At 38.4% G+C, this 12,345-nt stretch overlaps 1 protein-coding gene across 2 annotated transcripts in view; it reads right to left on the bottom strand.

Moving 5' to 3' along the window:
- BRINP3 (BMP/retinoic acid inducible neural specific 3) overlaps positions 1–12,345 on the bottom strand; it is a 192,342-nt gene that overhangs the window by 86,056 nt on the left and 93,941 nt on the right. The window contains exon 2 of one of the 2 annotated variants that reach the window (XM_074152178.1): positions 1,884–2,074. The exons of the other annotated variant lie outside the window; for it this stretch is intronic. Coding sequence (XP_074008279.1) covers positions 1,884–2,074 — 191 coding nt within the window. The remainder of the gene's footprint in view (positions 1–1,883; positions 2,075–12,345) is intronic. 2 annotated transcript variants of the gene reach the window in all.

The following is a 12,345-nucleotide window of genomic DNA, read 5'->3' as shown; positions in this document are numbered from 1 at the left end:
AAATCACGTCTGAAAATTGAGGCTAGGGACCTAAATCAAAACCCATCAAAGTTAATACCAAAGCTCTCTTTGACTTCATTAAGCATTGACAGAGACCAGAAGCCCACACTGTCTCTCTATGAGTGGAAAATTTTTGTACGTGGCAGTTACTTCATTATAGGGCCTTTCTGAGATGGTCTGAAGAGGGATGAGAAAAGGGCACCCTGCCCCAGTTTCCTTGCATACTTCCATATATACATACTTCCTATAAGGTGTCAAGTCTGTAGCTCTTTTGTGATCAGTGTGCTTTGTACTTTTAAAGAGAGCTATGCTTGTTTTCCCCAAATTGTTAGGTCCAATTTCAACTTGAAATTGAATTTCACCATATGGCTGTTAGCACTGAAAGTTATGTTAGTTAATAATTAGCAAAGAACTAATAATCCTAAAAAATAACTTTTATCCCTGAATAACTCTCACACTAGGATATATGCTGCAGCCAAATATTTTATTACTATGCTTTATAATTTAAGAAACATATTCTTTCTCTTCTGCAGTGAAGTTTACTGTTCAGATGTGCTATGTACACAAGAAAACATATGGTGATTCATAAAAAGTATATTTTTTGTACGGAAAAAATATACTAAGTAATCAAAAGAAACTCTGTGAATTTTACTCTAAATTGCTGGTCAACGTATGTAATTTGTTCTTAAAATTCTAATGGTGATGGATTTGCTGTGGAAGCACTAGTTTCCAAAATAATGATAGGAATTAGTTCTTTATTATTTTATACAACTACAGTAAAACAGAAATTCACCTTGTTTCTAGAATGGTCTTTTCCAAAATGGAGCTACTGTGAGCCATTTCAGTTGTTACAGATCTCAGATATCAGCCAGAAGAGAATAGGCAGGCTGTCATTTCCGTAATATATGGTTAGAATTCCGTTATGAAATGTATTAAAGAGAACCATTCCTCAGGTGAATAAAGGATTTTGACAAGACTGTCCTGCTGGAAGGATACTCAATCACCAGAATTATCTTTAATATAATTACCCACCAAGGGATAAAACTGCATTTCTAAAATGTCAGTTCACTTTGTAAAGCCTAGGTGGGTAATTGCAGTCACTAATTATCTTTCATTCAGAACAATTTAAGCTCTCTCTTGAACATTAGGTCTCTTTACTAGATTTCTTCAATCTGTTTGGTGACTGGATCCCAATTATACATGAGGATACCCTTTCCAAATTAGTCTGTGGGGATGTAGAGATGCAGATTCCATTAAGTTAATAGGAATTGCACAGCAAAGACTTATCTCATTTTGAAACTTTTAGTCCCTCTGGTTAACTGGAGACTAGTGCTAAAAAGGGTAGAGTGACAATATAGGGGCTTCCCAGCAGTCAAAGTAGTTTAAAAGTCTCCTCGCTGAAAAGATTTTTTGGAATTAATTGTTACTGGTTTTCTTGCTTCATCTCTGCACTACTGTAATGGGCCCAGATACTTGTGTAATCTGTTATTATGTAAATAGTTATAAGGGCTTCCTACAGGAAAAAATGACACTCTCCTTAATGACCTCTTAGCGCAGAGAAACATCTCCAAAAGACCAAGAGCACACACTTCAGGAACTCAGGGAAAATACTTTGTTCTTAGCAACCGGATTTCTTATCTTTTTCTCACTAAATTGTTTGCACGGAATTAATAAAGCAAAGTTTAACATCGGTAGAAGAAAGAGGCATGAGGCTTGTAAACAAAACCTGCTCCCACGCTTTAAAGCCCAGCCCAGGGAGAGCGGCTCAGCCCAGCTGCTCCTTGAAGGGACCACCACAGTTTTACAGACACAGCAGTTGTGAGCAATACCTTCATTTCAGTCATGCCGAACTCATGCGCAATCTTTTCAGGCATTAACCCTACCTCCCAAGGTAGCTGATAGTAGGAAATGTGTCCCATATTTCTTGATAAGGTTTTCTGTGATCTGTTGAAGGGTCGGGCGGCGTCCGAGTAGCCTTATGTTACGGAAGAATTCAGGGGCAAGTGGCAGTGGGGAGCCAAGGAAATTTCTTCTTTCCACGGCAAGATTGTTCACTTTCCAGCGGCCAAACTCTCTGCAAAACAAAGCAATTCTCATTCAGAAATATGTCATTCAGACAAATGCTCTTCATTTGCAAACTACTCTGCTCTGTTGACTAGCTGGGGGCGACTAGCTGGGTATTACAGCAGCCCTTGACAGCGATGCTCTGTCATGTGTTACAGGCGCAGGACAGGAAACGAGTGTTATTTATTAGAAGTAGAGACAGTACTCCATTATAAGAACATTGCTCATAAAAAATAAATAAAAAATAAGCCGCTTTAGCATGCTGTTGTTTATCTTTAACCCCTGATGTGCATACAGCCCTAGAACAACCAGATCTGCCAGAAATTAATAATCTCCCAAAATTTGGACCAAATGCAATAAGTGTTTTCTTTAGCACAAGGCAAATTTTAAAAACATTCCAAGAAACAGGCCGTGTTCTTTGCTTTTTGATGATGTCACTTAGGTACATAGCTGGCTCATTTGAACCATTCAGAGAAACACTTTCATACCACATTTGACCTTACTGTGGTATTTCCAGATATCTCTACTTTTGGTCTCTATTTTGAGGAAATATGCAGATAGTGGGTGTAATTCCTAAAAACATGACTTTTCAGTTGTAGGGGAGACACAAATTAATTCAAAGACTTGTCGCTTTCCCCTCCCCAAAATAAATCGATGACAGCAGGGAAAACAAATAAGTCAATTACACAGCAAATAAGCACATCTTTTATTGCCAATTAAGATAGCAGATACAGTTATTAGTGGAAGGAATCATTATCCTAAAAATCTAGCCGAGATACATAGCATCTGCAATCACTTTGCTTTTGCAAGGCACATTGGTATCTGTTTCGGTTACAGAGTAGAGTACTGTGAGAATTAAGTCCAAGGCAACCTGTGGACTGTGGTTTAGCTACCACTTTGTCAAGTCATTCATACAGCTATGTCAATTAAGATTTCCCTTAGATAAGATTGTAGGAAAGTAAATAGATTAGAGAACTTGAAAGATCTTACTGAAGGTCCCAGTTAAATATAGTACAACATTCATTTACAAAATTAACACAGAAGGCAAAAGTCAAGGACACAGCAAGCAAATAACATGGCTAGGATAAGCTATGTAATACATAATCAGCACTAATATTTTTCAGTATTTTTAAGACCACAACTATTAGTAAAACCCAGATAAACACATTCGTGTACAACCCTTCTACTTTCCAGCATCCTCCTATTCCTCTTGAAGATCCAACCTGTCTTATCCTCAGTATCGTTTAGATTTACACACGTGATAGGTGACAGTTAGATGTAGCTCCTATGAACTGCCTTTCCTCTCAGAGACATTCTTGCAGATGCCATTTTTTATTAAAAACAAAATGGAAAAATTATAATAGCACTAGTTTTATGTAACATACTTGAAACTTAATCGAACCATTCAGGAGGACAAGACTACAGAAATTCCCCCAGTTTCTTAAAGACCCTGTACATCACCAGTGTGCCTAAATTAGTATTTGGAAATTGCTGTTTGATAGGTATGGGTTTTTTTCAACTTAGTTAGTTTTTAAAGTTTTCTCTCGCAAATTTACTTTCCTTTTAAGAAGCTGTAAATCTAATAACCCCTTTTTTCAGCCATCATGGAACTACTGCATATTTATAGAAAGAGATGAGAAAAAATACACACAAATATTTTTTGTGTCTAAAATGAAAAAATATTCATAGAGTATATTGACCACTTTAATGCAGGCACTGAAAGAAGTGAGTTAGCCTGCACTGTAAATGTACTTTTCAAGTGAAAGAAAAAATAAGTAAGAAAAACTGGGTTTTATGTAAATTCTGTGCTTTCTGGGCATATTTGAGTGCATTTTTTCATTTGAATGCATCAGAAAATACAGGCCAATTGTGCCATCAAGACAGAATTGCTTTGACAGCAAGAAAAAATACATATGTAAAACACTAAATTTATACCTTGATGAAATATTTTCTTTTAAACTTGCAATCTGACTAATTGTCCGTATCAAAGCTGAGCTTCCAACACAAGAATAACAGAAAAGTTGCAATTCTTATAAAAGCTAGTTCAGTTTTCACTGTCAGAGATTTTAAGGACAGAGAAGACCACCATAAGCCCCTCATCTGCCCCCCTGTTTTAATTCAGTCAAAGGAATATCACCAAATTGTTCTTGCTGCCTATGTCAGTAAGTACATGGCTGAAAAAGAAACCATCTCCGGAAAACATCTCATCCTGACTGAAAAGCTGATGCTGAAGATTTCTCAGAGTTTCCAAAGCAGGGTCACCCAGAGGAGGCTGGACAGGAGCGCATCCAGGTGGTGTTTGAGTATCTCCAGAGAAGGAGGCACCACACCCTCCCTGGGCAGCCTCTTCCAGGGCTCTGGCACTCTCAAAATAAAGAAGTTTTTCCTCACGTTGAGATGGAATTTCCTGTGTTCCAGCTTGTGTCCGTTGCCCCTTGTCCTGTCACCAGGCACCACTGACAAGAGTCCGTTGCAAGTCCTTTATTTATTGAATCCAGGGACTGAGTTATTCTAGCACTACGACAAATTTGTTTGGTTGAATTAATCAAACTTGAGTTCCTACTGCAGTTTTTGCTATGGAAAGATTCTTTTGCTTTATCTTTCTTATGCTATTTCCGAGAGAGGAAGTAAGCTAATGCTTTTGTAAAAGTTTGGCTTTTTTTTTTTTTATTCAGAGCATATCAATAGAAACGATTATTAGTGCAGCAAGTCATCATCCTTTGAAATTCACTGCTGAGGAAAATAAGAGAATAGAATACGGAAGCTGAATTTTTAAAAAAATGATGACAGATTTATAACTCTGCCCCAGACTGAGCTTGTCCATGTCTGATAGACATTTAGCCTCTGTAATATATGTACCAAAAAAATCCTTCTGTAATGAAACCTGAGAGAGAATTATTTCTGTACCTTGCCTTGTGGTTTTGTGTGTGCCTTTTACTTGTACTTTGTGATATACTTCCAAACACACTTGCGAACATTCAGTGTCTCCTTGTTCACATATTTAGCTGCACCTATATTCATGCAAAGGTATTAAAACAAAACTAATAGCTCTTTATGACTTCATCATATTCACCTTCTGCCTCAGAAGAAGCTCAGTCACCCAAGTAGTAGATAGTAATAGGAATCTGTTGCAAATTACGCAAAAGATAAACAGCAAGAACAGGCAGAACACAAACACTTCTGAACTGAAACATCTCTGTATGAACATTCTGTCTAATAGTGAGGAACCGGTGAATTAACTTGTAAAATTATGCCAGTTTGCAGAGGCTTTTAAGACAAAGATTAAATTCCAAGCAAATAATTCATTAGTTCTACATATGAGAATAATTAGTCGCAGAGAGCGGGGAGGAAAGGGAGAATTCCTAGTAAAACCTATCCTTGCCTCTGCTACACCTGAAACAGAGAACAACTGGGATACTTCTGAGGTGTTACTTAAAGTCTGAGTAAGCAGAACATAGATTTTGCAGCTTTTTTATATTTCTGAGGTTTGATTATTTAGATGTGTTCTAGCCAGGAGGTATTCTTTCCTGTGTTAATGATAACAACGATATGGATTTACAGCCTGCTAGGTAAGATGGTGGCATTTTTGAACTTACAAGTAGTTTTCCATCCAATTAATTACAAAATAGCCAGGTCACTATTCATTATCACTGGTTTATATATTTATTCTTCCCTGCAAGAAGTACTGATTTCATGGTTTGTCACATGTCCAAGAGGGATAAGAAGACTGCTCATTCTCTCCTTGAAAGTATCGACAGTTTCTAACACTTCATACCCGCAGTACTTAGCCTAATCCAGACCTCCTACAATCTTGGTAAATTCCAAACATCCTTTTTTTTTTTTTTGCATGTTTCATCTTCCCATAGGAATCATTTATTATCCAGGCAGTGTTTCATCAAATGGTGCATTTGCCCCAGCCCGTTCCCAACTGGTGACTTCCTGCCCTCTCCCCAGGCCAGCTTCCAGTTATAGACTGGGAATGGCTCACACCGGATGGAATACCTGTGTCCCTGCCAGATCCTGGTGAAAATTAACCCTATCACTGCCGGAACCAGGACACTTGTTTCTTCCACTACTTTCAATTTATTTTTAACTGTTATGAAAGCTGATTTTGCCTAAAATTCCATGTGATGAAAAATTATGGATTTGAAATTTGTAAATGTGGTATTAAAAAAGTTTCCTGGGTTTTCTACAATGCACTTGTTACCGTCACTGTTTCACAGAACATTTTTGGAGGAGCAGGTATGTAACCTATAGCTAAAACAGTAGTTAACCTTTAAAATGGAGGTCTGCCTTGGAGAAGAGGTTTTTGATACAATAAGGAAAAAAGTTATGAGAAAGAGAAGCAGAAATATATACTTACAGTCTTTTTGTCTAACATTAATAGTTAATAGATAACATGGCCCTGTTCCTGTAGTTTGTGCATGAACATAACCTAATGACTCTGTAATTTTATAAGAAAATGAAACTCAGAAATCTCTGGAGCTCTCACTGAGGAGTGGCTTTATGGTTTTGACTGTAACTGCTTCAAAATCAACAAGAAAAATCAGATTCTTTTTCTCTTCTTGTCCTGACTAAAATTAAAAGAATGGAACCATACTTCTTGTCGAGATAACGAAGAAAGTTGAATCTGTGGAAGTGTTTTAGTGCACGAATCAACAGAAGAAAATACAGTTTGTGAAGACTGAATCAGCATAAAGATGTATTGGAGAAAATAAAACGTAATGGAGGACTCATTGATTCAGTGTTGGTGGATACTCCCAGATGAATCACAGGAGAAACACAAACTGCTAAAATTCTTCGTCATTATGTGCTTGAGTTCGTAGTTGCAAAGTTGCATATTCGAAATGTCTTTTATTACTATTTTTATAATTTCTGTTGCAGAACTACAAAACTGGTCTGTTGCGGTGGGCATATAGAGAGGCATATAGACAAAACCAAACTGTGATAAAAACGTTAAGGTAGTGCTTCTTATTCACCCTATTTCTCATTTGGAAAATTGAGGCATAGTAAGCCTAAGGATACAGAGTACTGTAAGTGGGCATGACCTCCTTCTGTCCCCTGCTTAGAGCAGACCAAAAAGGTCTATGACCTGGCTAGTATGGCAGAAAATGTGAGCTCTTAAACCCTTTGAAAATTGTTTGTTTGTTTGCTTCTGACATGTTACTGATTCGTAATAATGGCTTAGGCTCGGTGCCACGGAGACACCAAATTCCTGTCTATTCAAACCAAAGGCTTATGTTGCTCCTGACTGCCTGGAAGAGGAAAAAGGTACTTTAAATGATTGGCTTCAAACAAAATATATATTCTCAAATATATTCTTAAACAAATACTGATCCAAAACCTTATCTACCAAGTCATACATAATGTCTACATAGAATTGTTCCTTTTCCAGTAAGAATGTTGTATAAACTTAAATAATCTTCTATAGGGTAGATTATTTGGCTCATATGCCATACAATTTATAAGTTTATCCTTCCAAATAAGAGACTTTTTGTCTCCCTCTTGCCACTCTTGCAGAATGCATGCCAGAAGTACTATTTACAGCACTGATAGATGACAGTTCCTTAACCTGCACTTGAATTTACATTGAATTTAAGCAGTTGTTTCTACCAACACTCTGAGATAAGTCTGGCTTTACATGAGTGTAAATCTCACAGACATAGGCCTAAACACTGTTTTGATATTGTGAAATATAACAACTACGTTATTGCTGTTTGTAGAAATTCAAATTGTTAAAGCAGTAGAATGTAAACCAAAATATTTTCTGAAAATACTTTGGTGCGTTATTTGTTTTTTTATTGCTTAGCTCTTGGGGGAACATGCTGCTGATCTCCTTTGCATCTAAATGTTATCCTCCTATATAAATGTTGTTTCACTAGTAGCAGGAATTGTTCACATGTCTACTTGCAAACGAAATATAAAGCCAGGGACTCTTATTCAGCATATAAATATGTTTCAGTTTTATTTTCTACCACAACAGAGGGTGCTTCTGCTTTAATACAACTATTTGTGTTCATTCCAAAATAAATTTGGAACTTTGGTTTATTAAAAATGGACCTGGTGTTATTCTTTTTTCCAGTGGCCTAAACTGCAAATCTCTCTAAAGAATTACAACAGTGAGCTGAACAGAGAATCAGGCCAATAAACTTGTCAGCGTAATTCCAGATTACAAACACAGAGCTTTCTAATGCTCTTAACTAAATAAAAGTCTTGAATGGGAATTGAGTTACTAATTTCTGCAACAGAAACAGTTAAGCATTAATTGTATTCTCTGAAAGAATAAAGCCTATATAGTTGTTTCATTTAATTTTACTTTCAGTCCTGCTTGAATGACATGGATGTAGACCTTATGCAAGGTGGGGAAACAAACTGGGAAACAAAACTTTCAGGACTCCAGGACTTGTATAAAACTGGGTAGGTCAGCTTGTAATACACCTTATATGTATGTTGGAGACTTTGTAGGCAGCTAGATCTATTCTGAAGCTCAAACTACATTAAAAAATGTGGAATAAGATACTTAATCCCTCTACAGAGTCCAAAAATGAGCTTTTTTTGTTTTGAATTTTACTCCTGTATAATATATGTTTTGAGAATGCATTATTATAAAATTTCTGTGCAACTGCATCCATTTTATTATCCCTCCAGCACCTTTGTAGAATAGGTCTGAGAGAGAAAAATAAAAGGGATTGTGGAAAATTTCAAATGGGATATAAACTCCAGTGGGAGATAAAATATTATTTATAATGTCATATAATTATTAGATCCACCATAAAATTTATTTATAATACCATGAATACTGACACATTGGGAAGGAGTGAGACTTCATGCACCCAACAGAGGCTGGAACAAGAACTGCAGAAGAGGGACAACCAAGAGAAGGGATGCATGGCATATCCTCACAAACATTTAGGTATGCTCAGGGTTACTCTGCCTTTATGGCTGAGCAAAAGCCTGTTCTGTATTATTGGTATCTGTATTAATAGTGTCATCACTGTGCTTGAGCAAACATCATCATCGTTAGAAATGGTGGCTTGGTAGTCTGAGTCAAGTGCTATGCAAGCGCAGCTGTATTGCTGGTTCATGTCTGGTTAGCTTGCCGGGTCAGAAACCCTCCTTTCTCTTCCATTTTATTCTTGAAACAGGAGTTATAACATATTTGGGATGCAGTGTAAGCTATGCAGGCCAGTTGCAATAAAGAAGGCATGTAATTATTGAATTAACATTAGCAAAAAGATGATTATTTATCTTCTAGCTATATTTCAATTAGATGTTGATTAGCCAGTAATTTCAGATTATTAGGCACAGTCTAACAATTGTGCTTAGGACCTCGTTGTTCTGGCTGCTATTGTGCACCAAGCTTAAGCTAATGAGGGCCTACAGGAAAGTTACAGTATTTTTCTAGAAATGTTGCTTAGGAAGAAACAGAATACAACATGGTTGTACAGATCTAGAAATAGAAGCAAGATAACCTGGCTTTCCAAGCCATATGCCCAGCAGACATTTTTGTCCAACTTCTTCATATAAGGACCAATGCTGGGCCATTACTGGGAATTCTGTTTTGGCCACAGTAAACTTAACCCTACCTATTAATGTCTTGGCCAAAACGATTTCCATTCTGTTGTAGAACATGCCAGCTTTGCAATGCTGCTATGAAAAAAACACCAGTGAACCTCCACAGTGTGGGCTGTTTCTTATAAATCAAGATGAAGTGTTAAATATAGTCCAGTACTTTATATATAATAAGAATATATTACATAAAATCAGAGAGGTGTTAGGATAAATGAAGAAATCTATATTGTAGTTATGAAAAATGGCAGTGTGTTACTAGAAACCTGTTCAAGTAAGGGCCTGTAAGGAGTTAACAGAATCTTGTCCCTCTGGATTGCCAGCTTGAGCACAGCACAATGTGGCAGCAAAGTAAGCATTAGCCCTCTGATGGTTGTCTAGTAGCCAGTGTGAAGAGAACTCCAACACCAGTTCCTCGGGTAAATGCATATATCTCACAAACGTATTACAGGAGGAAGCTAATCAGCATATTCATAAATACTCTCACCGAAAGCAATGCAGCGAATGGATAATACTAGGGCTTGTTCTTCCTGTCTCAGAAAATGTAAGCAGGGGAAAAAAAGACAGGATGGTCAAAAATCTTCTTTCACCAAGCTAAATGCTACCTTTATGCTGCTTGTGCATTGAGTTGGCTTGGTACAAGGCTGTTCTGTAACACATATTGCTGCATTAGCATGAAACACAGTCGTCAACATCCGTAGACACGTTCATCTTCTCTGAGTTGGACCTACTGTGCTGCAGACAGCAGCGATTCCTGATGTGTCTTGGACCAGGTTGGAGTGAGTTACTGAACCATATACGTGGAACAATTTCCTTCACCTGTCAGCATGGAACCAGCTGAAAATGTGCCAAAAATGACAATAAACTAGGAGTAGAAAATGAGTAAATAGCCGAACAGCAAACCTCCGTTCCGTGAGACTCCTTGCCTTATTTTTCTTCTAAGTTGTTCACACACAACCAAAGCTACAAAAACACAACTTCCCCATCTCCCCTACACATCAGTTACTTCTCTACCAGGTAGGAAGGAACAGAGGTAGATATTTTTCTGATTTTCTGGCACGAGTTCATGCACCGTGTCATGAGATTGAAACAAAAGTTCAGACAGATAGAATAGAATTATCCTCTTGATTAATCCTTCTTTTTGCTTATCTTAAACCTGACAGTTCTGTGTGGCTGAGATTTAACTCCCCTGACCACAGGATCGCCTTAAGAGTGGTGAATAACTTTCTCTCCTGCAGGGGGCACAGACATCCACAGCTGGAGGTGGTCTCTAGCAAAAGTGGCTTTACCACACTGAAACCAAGGTAGAAAAAATAGAAAAGCAGGTTTCAAAGAGAAATGCATAGCTCCCACAGGAGCACTGGATTTCCTCAAATATACTCCTGGAAGTTAAAAAAGATGTGTTATATGGAGCCCATATACTGTTGCCTCTTCGCGGATAATCTTGTCTTCCTGAAGGCTCCCCACCGAGATGTTGTCTCTCTTGCTATAACTGAGCTGCAGGGAAGTACACACTGACACAGAAATCTGGCGAGAATTCCAGCCTGCACTCATGGGTCTTTTTTTTTCAAGAAAATTAAAGCACAGGGACAATGCATGGATGTCCTGATCTGAATGTGGATGAGACCAAAATATTCCCTCGATATGAAGAATGAGGAAACATTCTTGTATCCAACAGCTCTGACAAAGTCATGAATTCCTGCATCCTTTCAGGAGAAACTTGACTCAGCAGCAGCTGCACATGTAGGAACAAACACTTTCTCACATCTTTAACCTAAATAAGATCACAAAATTCCCTCCCAAACAGAGACTATTTAAATGCTAATTAGGACTGCAGGTGATTTCATTTCCTCTCTGATTTTTCCTTGAAACAGAAATAAAGAGTTACAGCAAGCCAAGCCTTTTTTTTTTTTAATTTCTTTCTTTTTTTAATCACAGAAAGGTAGGGGTTGGAAGGGACTTCTAGAGATCATCTAGTCCAACCCCCCTGCTAGAGCAGAGTCACCTAGACTGCTGCAGGCTGCACAGGATCATGTCCAGGTGGGTTTTAAATGTCTCCAGAGAAAGAGACTCCATAGCCTATCTGGGCAGCCTGATCCAGTGCTCTGGCACCCACAAAGAAGGTTTTCCTAATGTTCAGATGGAATTTCCTGTGTTCCAGTTTGTGCCCATTGCCTCTTGTCCTGTTGCTGAGCACCACTGAAAAGAGCCTGAGCCCATCCTCTTGACACCCGCCCTTTAGATATTTATAAACATTGATAAAATCCCCTCTTAGCCTTCTGTTCTCCAGTCTAAACAGACCCAGGTCTCTCAGGCTTTCCCCCTAAGAGAGATGCTCCAGGCCCCTAATCATCTTTGTAGCCCTCTGCTGTACCCTCTCCAGTAGTTCCCTGTCCTTCTTGAACTGGGGAGCCCAAAACTGGACACAGTACTCCATATGTGGCCTCACCAGGGCAGAGTGGATGGGGAGAATGACATCCCTCAACCTGCTGGCCACACTCTTCTTGATGCACCCCAGGATGCCATTGGCCTTCTTGGCCAGAAGGGCACACTCCTGGCTCATGGTCATCTGGTTGTCCACCAGGACTCCCAAATCCTGCTCTGCAGAGCTGCTCTCCAGCAGGTCAACCGCTAACCTGTACTGATGCATGGGGTTATTCCTCCCCCATGGAGGAATAACAGCAGCACCCTACGCTTGCCCTTGTTGAACTT

The sequence above is a fragment of the Numenius arquata genome, chromosome 8 (genome assembly GCF_964106895.1).
Source record: "Numenius arquata chromosome 8, bNumArq3.hap1.1, whole genome shotgun sequence".
NCBI lineage: Eukaryota > Metazoa > Chordata > Aves > Charadriiformes > Scolopacidae > Numenius > Numenius arquata.
The sequence above is the reverse complement of the archived record's forward strand: the minus strand, read 5'-3'. Positions and strand labels throughout refer to the sequence as shown.